Source organism: Dendropsophus ebraccatus, chromosome 9 (genome assembly GCF_027789765.1).
Source record: "Dendropsophus ebraccatus isolate aDenEbr1 chromosome 9, aDenEbr1.pat, whole genome shotgun sequence".
NCBI lineage: Eukaryota > Metazoa > Chordata > Amphibia > Anura > Hylidae > Dendropsophus > Dendropsophus ebraccatus.
Window position 1 is genome coordinate 93,698,976 of NC_091462.1, and position 26,002 is coordinate 93,724,977.

The window sequence follows — 26,002 nt, forward strand, 5'->3', positions numbered from 1 at the left end:
TGCAGGAAGACCTATATATGAGTAACTATAGCTTCCGTGCCCTGAAGTCATTGCTATAGCTACTGTGTGCAAACATGTCTCCGTTTTATATGTGCCGTAGGTATACATTATTACCATGCGCTACTTGACCTGCATAAGTGTTTACGATCCTCGGTTTGTTTACTGACTTTCGTCGATTTGCCATCTCAACAATGGAAGCGTTTTGTACAGACTGAAACCACTTACTGCTCACCAGAGTGGCTTAATGACTTCCTGTACTTTGGAGACCTCATTGTCTTACGTCTCTATACTCCATGTCATCAACTAAACCATGGAAGAACAAGACTCAATTCATTGTGAAAGTCCCTAATATTTAGAGTATGTTCATATGAAATCCTGGGGTACAGTGTCAGTCCCCCTGGTGAGGGATAGGAACTCTGCTGGAACTGTAGGGCTGCAAAGCTGGCGATACCCCTGAACTGGATGCTCCCAAAAATGGGGCCCGTGAGTAATGTGCAACTAAGTGACAAAAGACAAAAGGTTCTGGGTATATGCAAAAGCCGGCAAAAATGTTCACAGAAGCCAGATGTAATCAAGAAAGGTGAATTTATTTCAAGATCCATTTTGAAATAAATTCCCCTTTTTTGATTACATTTGGCTTCTATGAACATTTTTGGACAGCGCTGGCTTTTGCATATACCCAGAACCTTTTGTCTTTTTTTCACTTTGTTGTAGAGTCTTATTGGATATGCTTAGAGACGACAAGAGAATTTGCAGCCATGCTTGCTTTCCATTGTGTTCCTCTTTTACTACTAATTGTGGACATTATATATATATATATATATATATATATATATATATATATATATATATATATATATATATGGTACTAGAAAATGTACCCGGCGCTGCCCGGGTATAAAGTGTCAGTGTGTTAATTAGATTTGTTCTAAGGTGCCCAGGAGGCCAATCTAAAGGTATTGTTTCATTTGAGTTAATCAGTGGAATTAGTGTATACTTGTAGTGCATAGTTGGAGGGGTTCTGTATACCTACAGTGTATAGTTTTTAGGGGTCCCACATATCTGTAGTGCATATGGGGGTGGGTGGGGGGGGCTGTATACCTATAGTGTATAGTTGGGGGGTCCTGTATACCTGTAGTGTGTAGTTGGGGGGGCTGTATACCTGTAGTGTATAGTTGAGGGAGGTCCTGTATACCAGTAGTGTATAGTTGGGGGGGGGCTGTATACCTGTACTGTATAGTTTGGGAAGTCCTGAATATCTGCAGTGTATAGTTGGTGAAGGTCCTGTATACCTGTACTGTATAGTTCGGGGGTCCTGTATACCTGTAGTGTATAGTTGGTGCTGAATACCTGTAATGTATAGTTGGTGGAGGTCTTGTATACCTGTAGTTTATAGTTTGAGGGTCCTGGATACCTGTAGTGTATAGTTGGTGGAGGTCTTGTATACCTGTAGTATATAGTTCGGGGGTCCTGTATACCTGTAGTGTATAGTTTTGGGGTCCTGTATACCTGTAGTATATAGTTGGTGGAAGTCCTGTATACCTGAAGTATATAGTTGGTGGAGGTCCTGTATACTTGTAGTGTATAGTTTTGTGTTCCTGTAAATCTGTAGTGTATAGTTTGGGGTCCTGTATACTTGTAGTATATAGTTGGTGGAGGTCCTGTATACCTGTAGTGTAAAGTTTGGGGGTCCTGTATACCTGTAGTATAGAGTTGGTGAAGGTGCTGTATTCCTGTAGTATAGAGTTGGTGGAGGTCCTGTATACCTGTAGTATATAGTTTTGGGGCCCTGTATACCTGTAGTGTATAGTTTGGGGTCCTATATACCTGTAGTATATAGTTGGTGGAGTTCCTGTATACCTGTAGTGTATAGTTTTGGGGTTCTGTATACCTGTAGTGTATAGTTTGGGGTCCTGTATACCTGTAGTATATAGTTGGTGGAGGTCCTGTATACCTGTAGTGTATAGTTTTGGGGTCCTGTATACCTGTAGTGTAAAGTTTGGGGTCCTGTATACCTGTATTATATAGTTAGTGGAGGTCCTGTGCACCTGTAGTGTATAGTTTTGGGGTCCTGTATACCTGTAGTGTCCTTTATACCTGCAGGGTCGTATTTACCATTAGGCACCCAAGGTCTGGTGCCTAGGGTAGCACCTTGCAGAGGGGCAGTACCCTCTCGTTTAGACTTGCCAGAAAATCTGGTGTATTTTCAAGGGGCGGTATGGCGGTATTGGTCAGGTCTGGAATAGCGGTGTTATCCAGTCACAGTAAGGCGGTATTGGTCCGGCCTGGTATGGCGGTGTTATCCAGTCACAGTATGGCGGTATTGGTCAGGTGTGTTATGACAGTGTTACCCAGTCACAGTTTGGCGGTATTGATCAGGTGTGGTATGACAGTGTTATCCAGTCACAATATGGCGGTATTGGTCAGGTGTTGTATGACTGTTATCCAGTCACAATATGACGGTATTGGTCAGGTCTGGTATGGCGGTGTTATCCAGTCACAGTGTTGCGGTATTGGTCAGGTCTGGTGTGGCAGTGGTAAATGTGACATGTGGAGCTTTTACCTACCAATCCTGATGCTAATTGGTGAGTGAGGATGGTGCGTCCTCAGGTTTAGTGCTTAGGGCAGCAGCAGCTGGTAATACTGCCCTGTATACATGTACTGTATGGATGGAGTAGGGGGTCTACCATATATTTCTGTGGATCTGTTGTGAGGCAGCTGGCCCTAGCAACCATTCACATGGTTGCTAAGGCTCCCAACTGCCGTTTCCTCTGGGCAGCTACTGCTAATTAGGTCAGTGTGGAGATTTTCCCATTCATCTCTATGAGGCGCCGCTCCCCCCTCCCCCTCCCCTCCTGTACATCTGGCGGGGACGAGACCTTCGCTTAAACCTTCCCGGGCACCCAATGTATCTGTGTGCTAAATTTGGGGTCAAACGGTTCAGGCGTTTGGAAGTCTATCCGGAACAGACAGACAGACTTTCATTTTTATGATATAGATTACCACGACTATTGGCTGGAAGAAGAATTCATGGAGATCTGGGCCAAATGCAGAAAATGAAGAAAGAGAACATATTGAAATAGAAAAGGCATCATCTATGACCCATGGTGGTGCTCCCTACTCCATGCTTTACAGATTGGATGAGATTTTGGTGTTAGCATGCTCAACCAAACATTATAAAGGAGAATGTAAGGTCAATTGTCTTCACCCAAGACAATGTATGCAGCCGTCCATGACCTCGAGCTCAGGAGACATTGGGTGATACAAAAAAAACCCATGACCCATAGTATGCAAGTAGATCAACTAAAGAATAAGTTCTGATCATAACCCTACAAGATGCTGTTGCAGCAACTACAGAGAGGGCTGTGCATGCCAGACATCCAAAGATTATTAAGGCCATGTTCACATGGCGTATTGTACCAGCCATTACGTGACCCGGCCAGGTCACGCCCACATCAGAATTTCCCATAGCACACTGTGAAGCAAGCGGCCGCAGCCGGTCGCTCCATAGTGTGATCTGACATGGTTTTCTACGGCCGCAGTTCAATGAATAGCGGCCGCAGAAAACTGACATGTCAGTTCTTTGCAGCGCCACTTGGGATCCCGGCCGGAGCGTATACTATTTGTAGACCAGGATTCCATAGAAGAACATGCAGCGTAGCAATTCGTACAAAGTACTTTTATGCTGTGTGAACATAGCCTAAAGGTGTATTCCGCTCAAACATATGTTGATGCCCATGGTGAGACAAAAAATTCCTTCCAATTAATATCTATTAAGTCTCCTTCGCCCAGTTCTGAGCTGCTGCTTTCTGCTGAAAACACAACAAACTGTGTGTGAACCTTTTTCTCCCCCTCCCTTTTGAGATGGTTAATGTAAACAAGTCCCCATCTGCAACTTTGTACCAGCTTTGTAATGCTGGGAGGATTAATCACACAGTTTATCAGCAGCTTGACCTCAAATTAATTCTTCTGGCATCACTAAGTGCAAAAACAGCCAGCCATGGATGCTGTTTACATCAGCTGTCTCAGGAGGGAAGGGGGAGGAAGTGGAGACAGAGAGGAAAGCTCACACACAGATTGTTGTGTCTTCAGCAGAAAGCAGCAGCTGAGAACTGGGGGATGGGGACTGAATAGATAACAAACATGGAAGAAATTATTAGTCTCATCATGGGCAGCAACATATGTAAAGCTATTTTTGAGTGGAATACCCCTTGAGGGTGCGTTCACACGTAATGGATCCGCAGCTGATTTCTTGCTGCGAATTCGCCACAAGATCTGCTACGGATCCCTGCCCTGCACACTTATGGGCAGACAAACTCGCAGTGGGTCACCCCGTTAACCCCTCGGCTGCCGGAGCGTATACTTCACCTGTTCCCCGCTCCGGCTTGCTTCGGGGCTTCCGGCACACTGATTGGCTGAGCGGGACGTGAAGATGCTGGGAGCGGCGAGGCAAACCGGAGTGGGGAACAGGTGAAGTATACGCTTTGGCATCCGGGGGGTTTAACGGGGTGGGCTGCGGACATACTCACAGCGGGATGCAAGTTTGTCTGCCCATAAGTGTACAGGGCAGGGATCCGCAGCGGATCTCGCTGCAAATTCACAGCGAGAAATCTGCTGCGGATCCATTACGTGTGAACGCACCCTTAGGGCTCGTTCCCACTGAGGAAAGGTAGCGGAATTCCGCGACGGAATTGTCCGCCGCGGAATGCCGTTAGCCTCCCGCTCATAATGGGAGTCTATGGGAGGCGCGCGCTCCTGCCCTGTCCGCGCTGAAGAATGAACATGTTCATTCTTCAGCGCGGACAGGGCAGGAGCGCGCGCCTACCATAGACTCCCATTATGAGCGGGAGGCTAACGGCATTCCGCGGCGGACAATTCCGTCGCGGAATTCCGCTACCTTTCCTCAGTGGGAACGAGCCCTTAGGGTACAAACACACACACCGTATATGCTGCGTATTTACTGCTGCGATACGCATCAGATACGCAGCAGATACGCAGCAGATACGCAACAGATTAGATCTATATAACTGAACACAGCATCAAATCTGCTGCAGATCTGCTGCGTATCTGCTGCGTATACGGTGTGTGTGTTTGTACCCTTAATGTAATGAAACATATTTGCAGGGAGGAAAAATATCTTCTCAGTGCTAATCCTATTTGTACATTATTTGGTGGACCTTGATGGGTGCTAGGGTTACAAATTTACGGGATCATTTACATTTTCTTCCTGCACTGTAGATGTTTACTCAATGTGCTCAATAAAAGACATGAACAGGACAACTTGTGTTATTACATTAGGTTATGTCTGTTTATAACTGTAACTAGAAATGAGATAACAACCAGACCACACATAGTTAACAATCACTGCAGGGTTTCCACTGAGTTCACTTAATTTTTTTTATATCTGGTAGAGCAGAACTAAACAAAAGTAAGAGTTCATAGAAACACTGTACACATGATGTCCCGGCTGAGCTCACCCTTAGGGGGGTTTAACAGGTCACTTCAATGCTGTTTTTCATGCAGTTCTTGCAGACAAGGCTAACAATGTGTGAAGATTCTTTCTCGAATACCTTCCCTCCTTTCATGATGTATTTCTGATAATGGCTTAAAAAATGGCATCAAACTGCGTATGAGCTTTAGGCTATTTTCACACGCAGTAAAATAATTCCAAAATACAGCTGTAATTTTGAGCTGAAAATAAAACAATGTGTAAACAGCCGCAAATAGCAGAACATGTTCAATTTTTTTAATGGTCTCCATTAGAGTTGTGCAAACTTACAGTAAGATCGGATGTTGTGTATGCACATGAGGAACAGTACTATTTATTGCCATTATATACCTTGTATATGGCATAACCCCCCTACCCCAGGTACCCATCCACCAGATCCATCTGTAAGAGTCGGTTTTAACTGAGCTCAGTTCCACAGCAGGCTCTAGCCTATATGCCCACAACATACACATAAGAACTGAGACAATCCTGCTCCGACCTCTTTTTTTTCCCTAGAAGCAGCAGCAGCATGTGGGACATTATAGAACAGCACTCTAGCAGTCTGACATGTGAATCCAGCACTTTGTCTGGACAAGCCTTTATATTTTTCCCTGCAATTCCAATCATCCCCATCCCTCCCTCCCCACTCCCTCTTTGGGCAGTGTAACCTGATCTCTCAGTGAAGCTGGGCACCTGTCTTCTGTGTAAAAGGGTTCTCCACTTAAAACTAACTTGTGGATAGGGGAAAAGTAAGAGATTGCAGTGGGTACGACCTCCGTACCCCCCAGCGTTCTCCAGATCGCCCCCATGACTGTATTCATTCTCCATGGAGCCGTTGGAAAGATCCAAGTGCTGTACTCAGCCCTCTCCGGTGGTTCTATTCATTCTCTATGGAGCCGCTGGAGAGAGCCGAGTACAGCACTCGGCTCTATCCGGCGGCTCCATAGAGAATGAATAGAGCTGCAGGTCATATGTCGTACCCGCGGCTTTATTCAAAACAAAGGAGCCAGAGGCCGATCAGGACATTTCCAGGGGGTACAGAGGTCGTTTTCCCCGCAATCTCTTACTTGTCCCCTATCCTGTGGATAGAGGACAAGTTAGTTTTAATTGGGAAACCTCTTTTATGATGAATAAATAAGATGGTGAAGGGAGGAAAGGATCTTGTGACTGGAGATCAAATTATTTTTGTCTGATAAGATATATTATAGCGTTTCATATTCTTGCTTATACTAGTTGTTTGAAATGAAACTGTATTATTCAGTGCTGGCACATCACACAAAACCCTCTGAAATGTTTTTACCTTTGACTCTTTGACACGCATCAGAATGGAATTATGGTCACTCTCACTTATTCCAAAAACCTGTGAAAAAAAAAGCAAAACATATTTCCTTTACCGAGGAACGGGGAGATAACAAGGCATTGTTATGATACGAGCACAAAGCCAGGAGATATATGTTTGGTGTCTAATTATCCGCTGTAGCTGAGTGCAACCTGCCATTTGTTTCCTGCGAGTTGGCAAGCTCTCTGAAGGCAGCAGCTCAGCAAATGCAGAATGACATTTCCATAGCCAATTGCCTTTGTCTCTCGTCTGCGCTGTATCCTGACACAGAGCGTGTGCAATGTCTGTCCGCAAGCTTTCTGCTTAAAGGGACAGATCCTCAAAATACATTTCACTGGATGTCACATGAAAACCTTTGTCTTCTAATTTGTATTCTGTTGATGGTGCAGCTCCTAGGGGCAGAATTTGTTGCACTTATATAACCTATCACTGAAAGTCCCTATGGAGAGTTCCCAAAACTGACGCTCTCCAGATACAGCAAAACTACAACTCCAATTATACCATGACAGCCCTGTTGGAACATGATGGAAGTTGTAATTTTGCATCTGCCAAAGGTTGCGGATAACTGGGTTCACACTACGTTTTTCCTACCCGTTTAACGTATCCGTTTTTATTTGGTTACTTTAACGGACAGAAAAACATGGTTGACCCTATTTTTGTGTACATTAAAAAAACACATCAGTTTCGATCCGTTTTTTATTTATAATGGAAGTAAATGGAAAAACGGATCCAAACAGGTGGATGCAATAACAGATGCAATTGTATGCCATTTTTTGCTTCCTTTTTTTTTTTTATAAAACGTATACGTTAAATGGATAAAAAGAAAACGTAGTGTGAACCCAGCCTAACTCAGCAACAGGTGTCCAGTCCTCTGTAATTCATATAGATAATAATGTGTAAACCACAGAAATACTTAGTATTGCCAAGAAAATCTGCAACATAATAGACATGTCCTTAAATTCATATCTGCTTTGTGTGAATGGGGTTTGGATTGTGCATTGCTGCAGATACTGTATATAGTGTGGGACCCACACAGAAAAAAATCAGCAACAAAACACAGTCTCCAGCCACATTGTGGGTGGATTTTTGCATCTATGCTATTGATGCTCTGTGAGTCTACTGAACTGGGTTTCTGTCACCCTAGGTTTGGGCATTGCTGCACCGCCATAATACAAAAACAAAACTATCATCTTCAGGCCATGTTCCCACTCTGTAAGACAACGGCCGGTGTTAGAAAAGATCATCCCGGTTGGTACTGCAGTATCGGCCGGATGATCTTTACTGGATTGATGCGCCTGCATCCGAACTCCCTGCTACACACAATGGAGACTGCGGCCGGAGCCTCACGCTCCACTGTGTGCACTGACAGGGTTTTCTGCTGCTGTTATTCAATGAATAGCGGCTGCAGAAAACTGACATGTCAGTTTCTTGTGGCACCGCAAGGGATCATGGCCGGAGCGTATACTATGTGTTTACACTCTGGCCAGGATTCCTTAGAAGGTACCACTACGTAAGTTCCGCAGTAATCACGCCCGTTGATACAACGGCCGTGATTATTACAAAACCTATGTAGTGTGAACATAGCCTGAAGCTGTCCTTGGAGTTTTCCGTTTATAAGACTAATTAGGGAATGTAGGGAAGGGATGGGTAAGGTAAAGAGGATATAGTGTGTGGAACAGAGCATAGAAAAGGGAAGGTGAACTCAGATTAAGGCTGGCTTCACCCTACATTTTTGCAATCCGTTTTTTTCATCCGTTTTTGCAAAAAAAAATAAGGGCTCATGTGGGTCTGGAGGTGAAAAAAATGCAAGTGCTATGGCCTTTTAAACCCGAGGACGAAAAAAACGAAAACGCAAAAACGAAAATATGCCCAGGAGGGAAGGGGTTAATGCATCCGTTTTTCCATCCGTTTTTTTTTTTTTGCAAAAAAAGAATGAAAAAAAATGGTACGGAAAATTTGTAAAAATGTAGTGAACCCAGCCTTATGGAGAACTGTGTTCTTCTGGGATCTATGTTAGTATTTCAGGTATTTCTCCACTCACAAGACAAAGGTAAAAGTAGAAGATAGAAGATGGATGCTAAATGGTTAGGTAGGGAGAATGCTGAAGGACACAAGGACAAAGGTCTCTATGGTGAGAAAAATAATAATTCTTTGCTTCCATCGCCTCCATTCTGAAGAGACAGGAAACGGGGGGAGAGGTATCAGAATTAGTAGAGAAGTGGAGCAGATGCCCGGATAAGCCAGCTGAGCTCTTCTTCCATTTTACAAAGAACCAATAAGGGCTGTAATCTCATTGGTTTCTATGGGTTACAATGGCTCCACCTTTGCCTTGTATTAATTCTCTTACTTATATACCTAAAGTGAATATGAACAATGTGAACTTACAGTAACTTGTTGCACTGTGCAGCCATCCACCCCCCTGGTGTTTGCTGTGGCTGTATATCGCACTAATGCGCTGTTATTATCAGGTATACAGTAGATTTATGGGTTAGTATTAGACGGTAGAGAACAGCGATTCGAACATAACTTAAGCACTTAATCTCTGCCTTAGGGCCATGTACTCTCTTCAGTGTTGGCTCAATAAGGATAATATTGCATGTGGCGGGAATGTTGCGGATTTGTGGATTTAGACTCTGGATTACAGCAGCAGGTTCGGTAGGTTGTGGATTTGTTATAGATTTCCACAGTGGATTTCATTGTTGTCAATGTAGCATGACAGAGTGGATGGCATTATTATCAATTACAGGGACATCTGCATTGAAAAGTGACCCTGCCTTATAGTTCTATACAGTTAGGGAAGGACACGGATCTGTAACTAAGGCTTAATAACAGTATCTACATGTAGTTTGAGATTAATCACAGCTCAGCCTATCCCTCCCCCATGCTTTATACTACAGCTCAGCCTGCTGCTTTATCCCTCCTCCATGCTTTATACCAATGCTTCTCAAACTTTTTCTACTGGAGCCTCACCCAACAGACCAAGGCAATGCCTGGGCCTCACCAGACTGACCAAGAGGGTGCCTGGGCCTCACTATCTGTGGTGAAAATAATACTAGGGCTACCTTTCACCCATCTCTCAAGCTCTAGATAATGTTGTTAAAATGGAGATTTTTGCAAACAGCAAAAGGACTGTGCAGATCATAGTTACTTTTGTGAAAACTGGCTCCCCAGCTGGGCCTCACCAACAACTAGGGGGCGCCTCACAGTTTGAGAAGCACTGCTTTATACTATAGCTCAGCCTGCTGCTCTATCCCTCCCCCATGCTTTATACTATAGCTCAGCCTGCTGCTCTATCCCTCCTCCATGCTTTATACTACAGCTCAGCCTTCTCCTCTATCCCTCCCCCATGCTTTATACTACAGCTCAGCCTGCTGCTCTATCGCTCCTCCATGCTTTATACTACAGCTCAGCCTGCTCCTCTATCCCTCCCCCATGCTTTATACTACAGCTCAGGCTGGTGCTCTATCCCTCCTCCATGCTTTATACTACAGCTCAGCCTGCTGCTCTATCCCTCCCCCATGCTTTATACTACAGCTCAGCCTATCCCTCCCCCATGCTTTATACTACAGCTCAGGCTGGTGCTCTATCCCTCCCCCTTGCTTTATACTACAGCTCAGGCTGGTGCTCTATCCCTCCCCCATGCTTTATACTACAGCTCAGCCTGCTCCTCTATCCCTCCCCCATGCTTTATACTACAGCTCAGGCTGGTGCTCTATCCCTCCCCCATGCTTTATACTACAGCTCAGCCTGCTCCTCTATCCCTCCCCCATGCTTTATACTACAGCTCAGGCTGGTGCTCTATCCCTCCCCCATGCTTTATACTACAGCTCAGCCTGCTCCTCTATCCCTCCCCCATGCTTTATACTACAGCTCAGGCTGGTGCTCTATCCCTCCCCCATGCTTTATACTACAGCTCAGGCTGGTGCTCTATCCCTCCTCCATGCTTTATACTACAGCTCAGGCTGGTGCTCTATCCCTCCCCCTTGCTTTATACTACAGCTCAGCCTGCTCCTCTATCTCTCCTCCATGCTTTATACTACAGCTCAGCCTGATGCTCTATCCTTCCTCCATGCTTTATACTACAGCTCAGCCTGCTGCTCTATCCCTCCTCCATGCTTTATACTACAGCTCAGTCTGGTGCTCTATCCCTCCTCCATGCTTTATACTACAGCTCAGGCTGGTGCTCTATCCCTCCTCCATGCTTTATACTACAGCTCAGGCTGGTGCTCTATCCCTCCTCCATGCTTTATACTACAGCTCAGGCTGGTGCTCTATCCCTCCTCCATGCTTTATACTACAGCTCAGGCTGGTGCTCTATCCCTCCTCCATGCTTTATACTACAGCTCAGGCTGGTGCTCTATCCCTCCTCCATGCTTTATACTACAGCTCAGGCTGGTGCTCTATCCCTCCTCCATGCTTTATACTACAGCTCAGCCTATCCTACCCCCATGCTTTATACTACAGCTCAGCCTTCTCCTCTATCTCTCCTCCATGCTTTATACTACAGCTCAGCCTGCTGCTCTATCGCTCCTCCATGCTTTATACTACAGCTCAGCCTGCTCCTCTATCTCTCCTCCATGCTTTATACTACAGCTCAGCCTGCTGCTCTATCCCTCCCCCATGCTTAATACTACAGCTCAGCCTATCCCTCCACCATGCTTTATACTACAGCTCAGCCTTCTCCTCTATCTCTCCTCCATGCTTTATACTACAGCTCAGCCTGCTGCTCTATCGCTCCTCCATGCTTTATACTACAGCTTAGCCTTCTGCTCTATCCCTCCTCCATGCTTTATACTACAGCTCAGCCTTCTCCTCTATCCCTCCTCCATGCTTTATGCTACAGCTCAACCTTCTCCTCTATCCCTCCTTCATGCTTTATACTACAGCTCAGCCTGCTCCTCTATCCCTCCCCCATGCTTTATACTACAGCTCAGCCTTCTCCTCTATCCCTCCCTCATGCTTTATACTACAGCTCAGCCTTCTCCTCTATCCCTCCCCCATGCTTTATACTACAGCTCAGCCTGCTCCTCTATCCCTCCCCCATGCTTTATACTACAGCTCAGCCTTCTCCTCTATCCCTCCCTCATGCTTTATACTACAGCTCAGCCTTCTCCTCTATCCCTCCCTCATGCTTTATACTACAGCTCAGCCTTCTCCTCTATCCCTCCCCCATGCTTTATACTACAGCTCAGCCTGCTCCTCTATCCCTCCCCCATGCTTTATACTACAGCTCAGCCTTCTCCTCTATCCCTCCCTCATGCTTTATACTACAGCTCAGCTAAGTACAGTTCAGCTTCAGTTAAATAACAGCTCACCAGCAATTAAGTGTATGGAGAGATGATGTATATTACATGGACAGAATGAGTTGACTCTCCTAGCAACTAAACTATCAATGGAAAGCAGAAGAATGTTACCAGTCACACATATACTGAAGCCAGGGAGCCTAAGTAACAGTGAGGAATGGAGTCCTGATTTACATAAGGCAATAATGGATGTATCTATATATAGAGAGACATGCTGATAATTGTGCTGCCACAATCTAATCCATTCACTATAGGAAGGATCCCGCACTGAAAATCACATTTCTTGACATTTACCACAATGTACAGATCAGTTCCTACATCATGTCTGCAATGAGGGAGCTGTCTATAGAGCTGATGTCCATAGGGGTGATGTCCATAGTGCTGATGTCCATAGGGGTGATGTCCATAGTGCTGATGTCCATAGGGGTGATGTACAGGGCATATGTTTATCAGCAATAAATATACTAGCGATACGTAAGAAGTTCATAGGAATGATGTATAACAAAGCAGATAGCACTTACCATTTGTAGGTAGTAGAAAATTTCTTCTTCACTGGAAATATGTTCAGAGGATACCACACCAGCCATATATACTAATGTATAGATTATTTCCTCATACAATAATTCCAGCTTTAAAAAAAGAGAGAAAAGAATTTTTAACAGCATTTAGAGATATACTTTACAGCAATCTGTGCAGCCATAGGCACAATGGTCTGAAGCAGACTCTGTTCACTTGTATGGGAGAGTTTTCTGGGCATGCTCTATGACCATGCAGAGGAGATTTAATAGGTAGGACGTGTTTTAACCATCACTTACAGTGAACTGTCTAAACCTATCTTATCTACATACTGGTGTCACCTTTCACTGTAATCATGTCTTTACAGGCCAAAATGAAAAGGCAACGTTTCAGAATATTTTATAAGCAGGTAAGTAAAAGGAAAGAGTAAAAAGTAAAAAAAAAAATAATATATATATATATATATATATTTTTTTTTTTTAGAAAGATTTTGCATAAAAACTTTGTGATTTTCTGATGAAAAACAAAGCAAAACAAAACCCTGATGGTATATTTGAGCTGGGATTGTGAAGAACTGGCTTTTCTTAAAGGGGTATTCTGACCAAAGACATAAATGGCACAATATATGCCACAAATAACTGATAGGTGGGGGGGGATCGACCTCTGGGAGAACAAGGGTAATTTCTGCAATGAATGGGTAGTGCCCCATCAATCACACTGTTATGGCAGAACAAATTGATAAGGCCTAAACTTGTATGGTAGAAAATGTCTTTAAAGGGGTGTACAGGATAAAAAATCTATCTGACTGTGCTTAGGGCATAGTTAAATAGAAAGGTACTTACCCTACTTCTCCACTGTCATTCTCTTAGTGTCTGTTCCTACTGCAAAGTACTTCCTTGTGTTAGTGTGGCACAAGGACCATTCCACTCAGCCAATCAGGCGTTGGGGCAGGACACTGCTATGGCCACTGATTGGCTGAGCAGGTAAGTCCTTGTGCTGACACAGACACAAGAAAGTACTGTGCAGTAGGAATCAACACCAAGGCAGGGGAACAAGAGGGTTTTTTATTTATTTAACTGCCCTCTGAGACCAGTGGAACAACAGAACAAAATTTCTAGAATATCCCTTTAAAAACACAAGTAAGTATGCAATACTGTAGTGCATAAAACTTATAAGCATTTCATTGTTAGTGGAGACAGGCTCAATGCAGACATACATCATTACACCAAAGTAAAAAAAAAAAAAAGAAGGCCCAGTGTGTGACACAAATTATTATGTAGTCTGAGTTTACATGAGAAGTCTACTGTGGACAACTCCCCTTTGTTAGAAGAGTCCCCTGATAATAAACTGATCATTGAGTGTGGATTTAGGATCAGCTGTGAACAACAAATGTTCAATTTCTCTACAGCACACCCACAGGAAGAATGAAGTATTACACTGTTCTCATCAAAGTCATGGACTCTCAGGGAATGTGACTCTTTGCAGTTACTCTCCACTCTGGATAAAAGTTGTGGATCCTGAATGGAGACCTTCCCCCCCTCCTGCTTATTTTCCTAAAATTTCCATTAAAAATAAATGACAGATATTCCCTTTAAATAACAAATTTAACATAATTGAGCTTGTTTTCAGAAATTTTCAGATGTGTAATCTTCATGCCAAAAACATTGAAGTGTTTTTATTTTTTCATAAATTCTAATTACCTCTCTTTTGGACAGGATCAGCTTGTCTGTTGCTCTGTGTTCACCAGTGTTCTCATGAGGAGGTGGGATGCTGTTATTTAAAACACCCTAGAAGGAAAAATCACAAGAACGTCTACAACAAACCCAAAAGGAACTTATTTTATCTCTGTGACCATCTGCTCATGTAAAATAACACCTATTACTCACAATCTTACATAAGTTTATATTGTGATTGAAAAAACAAAACAAAAAAAAAACACAAAAGATTGGTCATAAGGCGATATAGGCTGCAATGTTTTAAGAAAGCTTGACAAATATATGCGTAAAAGGGCATGATCAAAATACAGCCACTAGCATGTTCTGATGTTATTTAGTAGGGTTGAGGCCGGATGACTACAGCCATTGAAGTGCACTGAGGTCCTTGTCATGTGTGTGGTACCAGCATTTAGCTGTTGGGGCATGTTAATGGAATACTCCAGTGAGGAAAAAAATGTTTTAAATCAGTTGGTTACAGAAAGTTATATAGATTTGTAATTTACTTCTATTTAAAAATGTCAATTTTCCAGTACTTATCAGCTGCTGTATGTCCTGCAGGAAGTGGTGTATTCTTTCCAGTTTGTGCTCTCTGCTGCCAGCTCTGTCAATGACAGGAACTGCCAGAGAAGTAGCAAATCCCCAAAGAAAACCTCTCCTGCTCTGGACAGTTCCTTTGATGGACAGAGGTGGCAGCAGAAAGCAAGATGCCTACTGGAAAAGAATACACCACTTCCTGCATGACATACAGCAGCTGATAAGTACCGGAAGACTGAAGACCTTTAAATAGAAGTAAATTACAAATCTATATAACTTCCTGACACCAGTTGATTTGAAAGTATTTTTCTTTTTCCAGAGTACACTTTACAGGGGTACTCCAGCAGAGAAACTTTTTTTTTTTCATACAAATCGATTGGTGTCAGATAGTTATATAGATATGTAATCTACTTTTATTTAAAAGTCCCCAGTCTTCCAGTACTTATCAGCTGCTGTATGTCCTGCAGGGACTAGTTTATTCTCTTCAGTCAGACACAGTGCTCTCTGCTGCCACCTCTGTCCAAAGCAGGAGAGGTTTTCTATGAGGATTTGCTACTGCTCTGGACAGTTCCTAACATGGACAGAGGTGGCAGCAGAGAGCACTGTGTCAGACTGGAAATAATACACCACTTCCTGCAGGACATACAGCCACTGATAAGTCCTGGAAGACTAGAGATTTTCAAATAGAAGTAAATTACAAATTACAAATAACCAGTTGATCTGAAAGAAGAAGATTTTCGCCGGAGTACCCCTTTAAAGGTTCGTGCTTGCAGCAGCTGGGGAGTCACATTTTTGGAAACACTGACCTCCATGTTGGCGAGCGTCTAACACATTAACTTTACAATCTGGTTCTAACCACGTACTTGGAGTATAAATAGTCGGTATATAAGTGCACTGTTGCTTAGTAAACAGGACTGAGCAGGCAGGAGGACGTTCCTGGAAATGCATGTGTAGAATCTGATTCGGCTGTCATAATAAATTGATTGGCGCTGTATGTTCTGTGGTGTTTTACATTGCGGTAGATTGCAGACACCTGTCTTCACTGGTTCTTCCCTTCTTCATTACAGCTGCGGTATAGCTATTTTAAGAATTGAGCAATGGCAGAAACATCTGAACAGACTGTACCTCAGTCCTCCAGTACCGCTGCATGCTCTCTTGTTTCCGTAGTACACTTCCCATTCTATCGAAAAAGTCTCCCGTCTCCTCACTGGGAAGGAAAGAAACATAGTAAACAAGGTTACATGGATGAAGGCAGGGGTGGGGAACCTGCGGCCCTCCAGCTGGTACAGTACTACAATTCCCATAATGTCTGGACAGCCTTTGGTATATGGTATACAATGTTGGATGCCATTTATTTCAATAGCTACTTGTACATGGTAATATACTAGGACTCAATAGCACAGCAGACTATGCTATTCAGTCCCACTGAATTATGATATACGGGCTGAATAGATTAACCAGGTGACCTCATCTGGACCATTAAAGTGAATGGCATCAGCTCCTGTCCTCATTTCTTTCCACTTAATACCTGTAGTGGGCTGCTGTGCGAGCAGACACTTATAATGTATGTTGTTTTTTTTTAATATATAAGTCAACATAGAAACGTATACTATACGTTAAACGTATTATCTGGTTAGAGCAGCGGTGGGGAACCTCCAGCCCCTGAGACCTCCCGATGCGGCCCGCGGCTCCCCTGTGATGTGCGCACCGCTCTGGTGGGGCAGGAGCCGGCATACACAGCATCTTCCTGTGTCTGTGACCGCTGCCAGACACAGGAGGATACTGTGAGTGCCGTCCCCTTCCCCACCAGAGCGGCGCACGTCTTCCTTCTCCTGCGGGCCTCGCGCGATGACATCATTTCATCGGACGCCGTGTGCAGGAGAGGACGGGCACAGGCTAGAGGGGAGAGAAGAGGACCTGGGCAGCTTGGGAGCAGAGGAAAGGTGACTGGGATGTTTATTTTTTTGTTTGGGACAGGCACTGGGGGTTAAGTAGGCTACCAAGGACATGACTGGGGGGTTAACTAGGCTACCAGGGACATGACTGGGGGTTAACTAGGCTACCAGGGACATGACTGGCGGGGTTTACTAGGCTACCAGGGACATGACTGGGGGGTTAACTAGGCTACCAGGGACATGACTGGGGGGGTTATCTAGGCTACCAGGGACATCACTGGGGGGGTTAACTAGGCTACCAGTGACATGACTGGGGGGGGGGGGGGGTTAACTAGGCTACCAGGGACATGACTGGGGAGTTTACTAGGCTACCAGGGACATGACTGGGGGTTAACTAGGCTACCAGGGACATGACTGTGGGGGTCAACTAGGCTACCAGGGAAATGACTGGGGGGGTTAACTAGGCTACCAGGGACATGACTGGGGGGGTTAACTAGGCTACCAGGGACATGACTGGGGGGGTTAACTAGGCTACCAGGGACATGACTGGGGGGTTAACTAGGCTACCAGGGAAATGACTGGGGGGGTTAACTAGGCTACCAGGGACATGACTGGGGGGGTTAACTAGGCTACCAGGGACATGACTGGGGGGGTTAACTACGCTACCAGGGACATGACTGGGGGGGTTATCTAGGCTACCAGGGACATGCCTGGGGGGGTTATCTAGGCTACCAGGGACATGACTGGGGGGGTTATCTAGACTACCAGGGACATCACTGGGGGGGGGGGGGTTAACTAGGCTACAAGGGGCATGACCTGGGGGTTAACTAGACTACAAGGGGCATCACTGGGGGTTAACTACAATTGCAGGGGCACTAGGGGAACAATACTTTGCCTTGCCCCGGGTGCTGCTAACCCACACCACTAATTGCCACGCACAGTATGCGGCCCTCAAATGATTTTATTAATGCCCGACTGGCCCTCGATATGGAAAAGGTTCCCCACTAGAGATGAGCGAACCTGGAGCATGCTCGAGTCCATCCGAACCCAAAGTTTCAGCATTTGGTTAGCGGTGGCTGCTAAACTTGGATAAAGCCCTAAGGCTATGTGGAAAACATGGATATAGTCATTGGCTGTATCCATGTTTTCCAGACAACCTTAGAGCTTTATCCAAGTTCAGCAGCCCTAGCTAATCAAATGGTGAAAGTTCGGGTTCGGATCGACTCGAACCCGGTTCCCTCATCTCTATTCCCCACCCCTGGGTTAGGGTGTCATAAAAGCTTAAATATATATTTGTGTCCATTGCCAAGTCGGGCCATTACAAGTTTTGCAATGGGGCCTTGTCATCACTTACACAACAGATCATTTAGAAACAATTCAAAGGATTCCTTATAAAGTACTTCAGATATTCAATATATATTTCCATGATACTTAGTTTTTCTATAATTTATTAAACCCTACAAATACTGAATATTAGGGTGGCCTCACACACCCTTTTTATCTGGCATTATTCAGGTAAATAAAAGAAGGCGCCAATGCAGCACATGGCATTTTTTTTTCATGCATTTGCTTTTCTTCTGCCATTTTTGTTGCGTTTTTGACTTTATGTGTGAATGGTCTTTTTGTAGTTTAAATGTTTTTGTGTCTTGAATTTTTTTCCCTCTGACATCACATGACCTAGTTGCTGGAAAAGGTGCCAAAAAACGCCAGAAAAACAAAAACAAAAAAAAACACCATACGCACAACAATGGCGTTTTTGAGACAAGCAGAACAATCCCATTAAAGTCTATGGGAGGAAAAACGCCACCTTCAGCATGCTGTGTTTTGGAAAAACTGCCTCAGAGCCTCAAAAACACCAGAAAGGAGAGAAAAAAGCCACCGCAAAACACTGTGGAGATTTATCAAACTGATGTAAAGTAGAATTGTCTTAGTTGCCCCTAGCAACCAATCAGATTCCACCTTTCATTTGTCAAAGAATCGGTGATGTTTTTTTTGTGTTACTCCTCACCTTTGATGATCAGTATTGATTTTTTTTTTTTAAACAATTAAAAATAAACATTATGTTTTAGCGTATTCCTTTGGCAGTGACTAAGTAGGAAATAGAAGGGAATAGATTATCAGAATTGGCAGTGATTTCCGTGGAATCTGATTGGTTGCTAGGGGCAACTGAGCCAGTTCTACTTCACACCAGTTTGATAAATCTCGCCCATGTGTGTAAAGCAGATCATAAACTTCTATTGACTTACAGCTAACATCTGGCCACTGGTGTTTTTGAAATAAGAGGGGGAAAAAAACCCCAAAAAATTGCGTTTTGCCCAGATTTTAAGGCAGTGCGAATTTAGCCTAATGAAGAGCTTCACTGTTTTTTAACAGTACATATAGTAAATATTTCCAATGTTATCCCTGGAAACGTAGGTAATTTCCCCCCTTGACTTAATCCGGAGTTGATTATTCTATTGTCTCAGCAGGCCGTGGGTCTCTCAATGGCTCTTTCGATAAACAATCGCCTGCGCATAATTATTAAGCGGCGCGGTAAACACTTTGGTTGCATAATCAATATAGTTTTCTACAGGAGATCAACTAGAACGGCGCGGCCGCGGGAGGCCACTTAATGTACCGCTGTTAATTTGTTCTTTAACGCTAATCTCATTGAACATTTTAAAATATCAAAAGCAAAGAATGTTACGAGATCGAGGGGAGTAAATAAAGAAGTATACAGTTATAGATGGTTTCATTTTTATAAATTATTATAATTATTATGAAGGCAGCTAGGAGATCGGGTCTTACAGGGACATTCCGGGCAAAACTCACACACAGGGAAAGATTTATGGTTCCAAATACACAATGTGGCTATGTTACCACCAGTCTCTCTTGTGCACGCTCGGGCCCCATAGCAGTTACGTGGTCTGCTTCAATGGAAGCTATGTCACTTGCTATATCTAACAACTTTTTTGCCAGCGGTTTTTTTTTCCGCTTTTTTTTAAATCCATTTACTGCTGACACAGTTGTGAACATATTGGGGAATGCAGCTGTCTCTTTAAATCGACGGACGCTAAAAAAATATCAAGTTTTAATAGCAGCTGTTTATTTAACGAGACAGTACCCATGTTCTCCTGATATGTTCTCGAAATGTGAACATAGCCTCATTCTGACATCATACGTTAAAAAAGCATACACTGGCATACATGTGTGCTATATCCAGGTGCATAGGTAGGATTCATGGGGCCCCATAGCAAGAAACTCTACAGGGACCCATGAATCCTCTATGCCCCCCCATATGCATACTCACATGGCCTGGCACAGTCCCCTGGCGTTCCGTTCTCCCTGTTCCCCAACGCTTAGTGAAGTCACTTGTTTGTCAGGAAGTTGGGAGAACAAACACTGGGGGACTGTGCCGGGTCAGGTGAGTATGGGGGTGGGGGTGGAGGTGCAATGCTGTCTCTGGCCACACAGGAGACTGGCAGGGAGCCCAGTCAGTCGTGGCTGATGTGGGTGCTGTGTGTGCTAGTACCATGAAGCAGACTACACTTTGCTGAGGCACAGACCCCATAACAGTTGCGTGGTCTGCTTCCATGGAGGCTACGCTACTGGCTATATCTATATCTTTTTTGGCAGCTTTTTTTTTTTTTGCTTTTGCTTCTTTTTTTCATCCATTTCCTGCTGACCCAGTTCAAAAAACTGTGTATGAACATCACCTTAGACTGTTTAGTCTATGTTTACACAATTTGATATGCCTGGTACAGAGTCAGAGTGGCGGTGTATAACACAGTGTGTCTCTTTTGCGTTCTTCCAATTGCTCTGTCATGCACCACTCCTTTAGTTTGCATATAGTACATATCCCAATTTTGATAATAGATCCACTTGTTGTCAGCATTCCCTGCCAACATCTAATGCATATGGTTGTTTGCCAGCTGTAACCCTGGTGGTTGGCTCCTACTGCCACTGGGTTGCTAAGCATTGCCAACCAGTCTATCTCCATGCCTGCTACTGAGTCTCCTTATCTAGACCTGTGTGGCTTAGAGCCCAATTTTGGTCCAAGCTATGTAAAAGGCCTGCCAACATATACAGGATGTGAAAGCAGCCAAAGGGACACTCTTTTGGCTTTCAGTGGGTGAATAGGACCACCTTCAATAATATCTCTCCCATCCTCTCCTCGACTTCCACATACACAGGAATGTTTGGTACTGTCAAGCGCTCCTGTGTTCTCTATGGGGAGGGGTAAGCTACAGTGAGACAGCTCTGGCTGCGGCTTATCTCTTTCAGTACAAAGGGGTCAGGTGGTGGTTTTCCATCACGCCCAACCCCCTATCGCCACCGACATCATCTGTCGATGAATAGTTGGGAGAGCCCCATGCAACTTGTATCGAAGGCGGAACCCGCCATGAGTGGCTGTTGCGGCCAACAAATGTATAAGGTGTATGTGGACCTTTAGGAAACATATCTCAGGATCTGCCCTTACGCTTAAAATTCCTTTATTTATAAAATTGCCCAAATTCCAATCATCAGTTTAAAGTGTCACTGTCGTTAATTTTTTTTTTTTTTTTTGCAGAAATCAATATTCCAGGCGATTTTAAGAGACTTTGTAATTGGGTTTATTAGGCAAATATGCCATTATCTGCATTCAAAACGACTTTCTCTCATCCACTGTTCATTATCAGGAAATCTCGACTGTTTTACATTAGTCGGGCCCTGTCTGTGCTATGGAGAGGGGAGGGGGAGGAGGGAGATTAGTCGCCAGCAGAGAGCAGAGAATAAAGGATTACAAAGCAGGGAGCCGCTGAGAGCCCCTATTCAAAGGTCAGAGGAGATAGCCCGGTGATGTAGCTGTAGATTAACTCTTTGTTGTCCTGTTTTGGTGCCTCATCTCCCTCCATCCCTCCCCTCTTCATAGAGAACAATGAAGACGGGGGGGGGGGGGGAGAGCTTCAAACTGCTTTTTCATGATAAAAATGCATTTTTGGGCTAATAAACCAAATTACAAATTTTCTTAAAATCGCCTGTACTATTGATTTCTGCAAAAAAAATTAAAAATAAAAATAAATAAATAAATTAACGACAGTGACACTTTAAGGATTTATCGTTATTTTACAAATAAAAATAAAAAAACATAAAAAAAAAATCTAAATTATACTAAAAAAAATTGTAGCTTTCTTCTTTATTCCTTCTACTCTGCCATGACATGAGACTGATTGTTGTAACACACTGCGCAGCCATTTTCCACTTCCATAACCTTATTGTGTTTACTCTTCCTGTCATGTTTTTATCATAAGTTTAGTATAAAGCCATGCGACATGTGTCAAAATGTTTCAAAGACGTTTCCTGCTGGAAGCCATTTCCTACACATCTGCTGTAAAAAATATTACCATATTAGATCATTGGGCCTTGGCGCTAAACCCTCACATAGCCACCATGCAGTATGTCAGATAGAATATTATTATACTAGATGCCTGACACAAGCATCAAGTGAACGGCAGGTGTCACCTATTCTCTGCATCAGGGGAAGAGCTGAATTGTAAGCAGGTGGATTTATTTCCCATACTGAACAAGGGCTAAAATACCTTTTTTTCTGTTTAACTCCATTAGGTTTTCTACAGGAAGTGGTATTCTTTCTATTCTGGAGAGCAGGCTTGGTTTTCTATGGGGATTTGCTACTGCACTAGACAGTTCCTATCTCGGACAGAGGTGGCAGCAGAGAGCACTGTGTCAGACTGGAAAGAATAAACCACTTCCTGCAGGACATACAGTAGCTGATAAGTACTGGAAGTCTTGAGATTTTTTGATAGGAGTACATTACGATCTTTTTGTTTGGTGAAGTACCCCTTTAAAGGGATCCTGTCATGCCGGAGACTGGGGCAGAACCCACCCTACTCCTTAAAAAAGATTTGGATACTTACCCTCTCCTCTCCGTTTGCATTGCAGAGAAATCCCTGCCTCTTGTTTTTTGTGTCATTATGCTAATGAGTAGGGATGAGTCCGACGTCCATCAGGAAATCACTCATGTGAACATGGCAATGCGAATCCGAAGCGTCACTGGGAGGAGAGGGTAAGTATCAAAAGCTTTATTAGGGGGTAGGGTGGGTTCTTCCCCAGTCTCCTGCACGGCAGTTTCCCTTTAAGGACTAAGGGCCCTATTACACGGGACGATTATTATGCGAAAAATCGTTATATCGCTGTGTAATTGCAGGCAATGATCGAAAAATCGTTCGTATGTCGTTGATCGTTGATTTAGATCTGATCCTAAAATTATCGTTAATCGTTTGCTAATCGTTCGCTAATCGTTCGCTGTAATTCCACATTCGTTCGCTCAAGTTCCGCATTTGTTCACTAATCGTTCAGTGTAATAGCACATTGCCCATCGTTTTCCTGAGATCAGAAGGAATAAACGATCACAGTAATGATCGCAATAACGATCGTAATAACGATTGTATCTAACGACTATCATTTTGTGTAATATGGTGAACGATTTTAGGTTAACGATAAACACTCTCGTTTGCGATCGTTTATCGTTAATCGTTAAAAATCGCTCCGTGTAATAGGACCCTAATGCCCCTATTCCACGAGTCGTTTGGAGGAGCTATTAGCGCTCGTTTGCTTCTCGTTCCCCGCTCGCTGCTGCCGCTATTCAACGCGGCGTCAGCGAGCGGGTGAGTGCGGGAGGGACAGCGGGGAGCTGCTGGGGGGGCTGCCCAGGTGATCGCTGATCGTCCGGGCAGCCCATAGGATATAGCAGCGTCTGCTGCCGATGCTCCTATTCAACGGAGCGACGGCAGCAGATCGCTGCTATATCAGTCGCTTGTTTTTCAACATGTTGAAAAACAAGCGACTGCAACGATCAGCCGACATGAACGATGTCGGCTGATCGTTGCACTCTATTCCACGGGACGAATATCGTTCGTAGCGGCCGATATCGGCCGAATCAGAACGATATTGCTCCTCTAAATGACCTGTGGAATAGGGCCATAAGGCCCATTTTTTCAAATCTAACTTTATTTTGTAAGCAGGTTCTGACGGGTATGGCAGCTCCCTATACAGTATGTGGGTGTGAACAGCTTACACGGCAAAGCTCAGTGGCTTTTGTAGTGGATTCTACTAGTATGGTGTTTGGGCACCATGCCCATTTTGCAGCCCCCCAGAGGTACCAGTGGGGTCACTTTCCATACCCAATTTATGTACTTTTTAAAAAACATTTTTCTTCCTAAATGCAATAAGAACCATTTATTGTTAAAAAATCATTTTTTAAGAGCCGTAATTTTTTTTATATATATTTTTTTTTACTAAAAGAGCTGTGTGAGCTCATGCTGAATGAGGTGACATTTTTAGTGGTACCATTTTGGGCTACATGCGACACTTTGATTACCTTTTATGTCATTTTATGGTGTAAGTTTTACAAAAATAGCTAATTTTGGTGTGTTTTTTCAATTTTAATTTTTTTAGGGCCTCCTCTGGCTGCAGCTTATGTTTTCATGAACAAAGGGGCTGAGCAGTAATTTTCCATCACCAACCCCTTTCTCCATCAACGTCATAACTGTTTGGAGAGCCCCATACACCTTACACCAACAAAAGTATAAAGTGTATAGGGACCTTTCGAGAAGCAAGCAATAAAGAATATGCAAACATTTGCTTTTTGAAATTTGACACTAGCATACCACTCAAATTGGCAATTATTTGGTACATATCAGGGGCATAGCTAGGATTCACAGGGCCCCATGGCAAAAAAATTTAAGGGGCCCCCCTCCCCTACACAAAACACAAAGCATTGCATATATATATCTGCTTTACTGCTGGTGCACTGATAACCCCTGACCTCTGCATGGAGCTCTGTACATTTTCCTTTCCTACTTGATTACCAGCTGTAGAACAGAGGTCAGAGGTTATCAGTGCAGTGAAGCAGAGATCTCTGTCTTCTGCTTGTTAACCCTTTTTTGTGTTACAGCATTTAAGTAAACATTGGGTAACTTACACACTGCAGTACATAAGGGTTTAAGCAGAAGGACACACGCTCTTACCTTCTCCCCCAGGCCCCCCTCCTGCACAGGCCCCATATCAACTGCCTACCCTGCCTCTATGGTAGCTATGCCACTGGTACATATATATATATATATATATATATATACACAGATGCAAGGAGTCAAGGGCCACTTGTAGGGGACCATGAATATTTAGAGTTTGATGTGCCACCTTTTTATCCTACAATGAGCCATCAATATTTGATCATAGGGGTCTACCTTTTTTTACCCCCGCCAATCAGAAGATCAAAGGGACCGTGTTACTCATGTATGTCCCAGACACAATAACAGCTGTTTTTGGATGTTGCCCGTTGTAACGTTGACTGATCAGCTCCCCATGGGTCTGCAACCTGTGAACAATTGTCAGTGATGAGCATTCAGCCTCCTACATAGCATGTAGTTCTATTTGGTCACAGTTCATAGCACCGTGTGAATGTTCCTTCAGACGGCAGCAAAGGTTACCTCTCTTTTCCGCTTCCTTGTTTTTTTTTTTTTTTCATACAGCCGCTCAGTTGCTACGATACCATCATTACCATCATTTACTTTGACCTTTATTGGCAGCAAAAAATGCCTATATTGAATTACTGGGGTTTTAACGAAAAGCACAATGTTGACGCTTTTGCCAGAAGACTGCTGGATGGATTTCATACTGGCTGGGAGGTCAGTAAGGCGAGTGAGCCCAGCTCGGAGCTATAAATATAGTGTTCTCCGGATGATAGGTTGCTATTGTACAAAAATAAAATATATATATATATATATATATATATATATATATATATATATATAAAAAAAAAAAGTTTAAAATTTTTTTGTTTTTTTTACAATAAGAGATAACAATCCCCCAAAAGTCCTATACGTCTGAGCTTTGCGGCTCCCCTTCATGTGGCTGAATGTGAAAAGCATGGCTGGGTTCCAGAGAGCCAGGCAAGAACACAGTCTCCTGTCATGACGCCTGTCACTTCTCAATAATGTGTGCTGAGCTTATCTGACAGTGCTGCACTTTGCTGAATGCTGCAGAGGATGAGCCTATTGACATTTTCACTCCGGGAATGTTCTTAATCATTCCTTGCGGACTAGTTAAAATAAGAGCTTCACTTTTTGCTAACCTTACCCGCCACCTGTATCCATTATGTGATCCTCATACTTACCTAATGCACCTACTGCGGATAGAAACATAAGACTGACAACTAAAGGAGACTGACATAT

The 26,002-nt window shown here is 43.7% G+C and overlaps 1 protein-coding gene and 1 long non-coding RNA gene across 4 annotated transcripts in view; one reads left to right on the plus strand and one right to left on the minus strand.

The window, feature by feature from the left end:
• Positions 1–14,832, plus strand: part of LOC138801270 (uncharacterized) — a 34,957-nt gene extending 20,125 nt beyond the window's left edge. Inside the window, exons 3-4 of the long non-coding RNA XR_011364589.1 lie at positions 13,014–13,055; positions 14,362–14,832. This is a non-coding gene — a long non-coding RNA (uncharacterized lncRNA). The remainder of the gene's footprint in view (positions 1–13,013; positions 13,056–14,361) is intronic.
• BAIAP3 (BAI1 associated protein 3) overlaps positions 1–26,002 on the minus strand; it is a 118,224-nt gene that overhangs the window by 71,377 nt on the left and 20,845 nt on the right. For 2 of the 3 annotated variants that reach the window (XM_069983894.1, XM_069983895.1), the window contains exons 2-5: positions 16,021–16,102; positions 14,347–14,433; positions 12,652–12,759; positions 6,789–6,848 (exon numbers count right to left, since the gene is read on the minus strand). In XM_069983894.1, the coding sequence (XP_069839995.1) occupies positions 6,789–6,848; positions 12,652–12,759; positions 14,347–14,433; positions 16,021–16,102 (337 nt within the window). Of the gene's footprint in view, positions 1–2,567; positions 2,702–6,788; positions 6,849–12,651; positions 12,760–14,346; positions 14,434–16,020; positions 16,103–26,002 lie in introns of those variants that run through there. The other variant, XM_069983896.1, reaches the window with a different exon arrangement.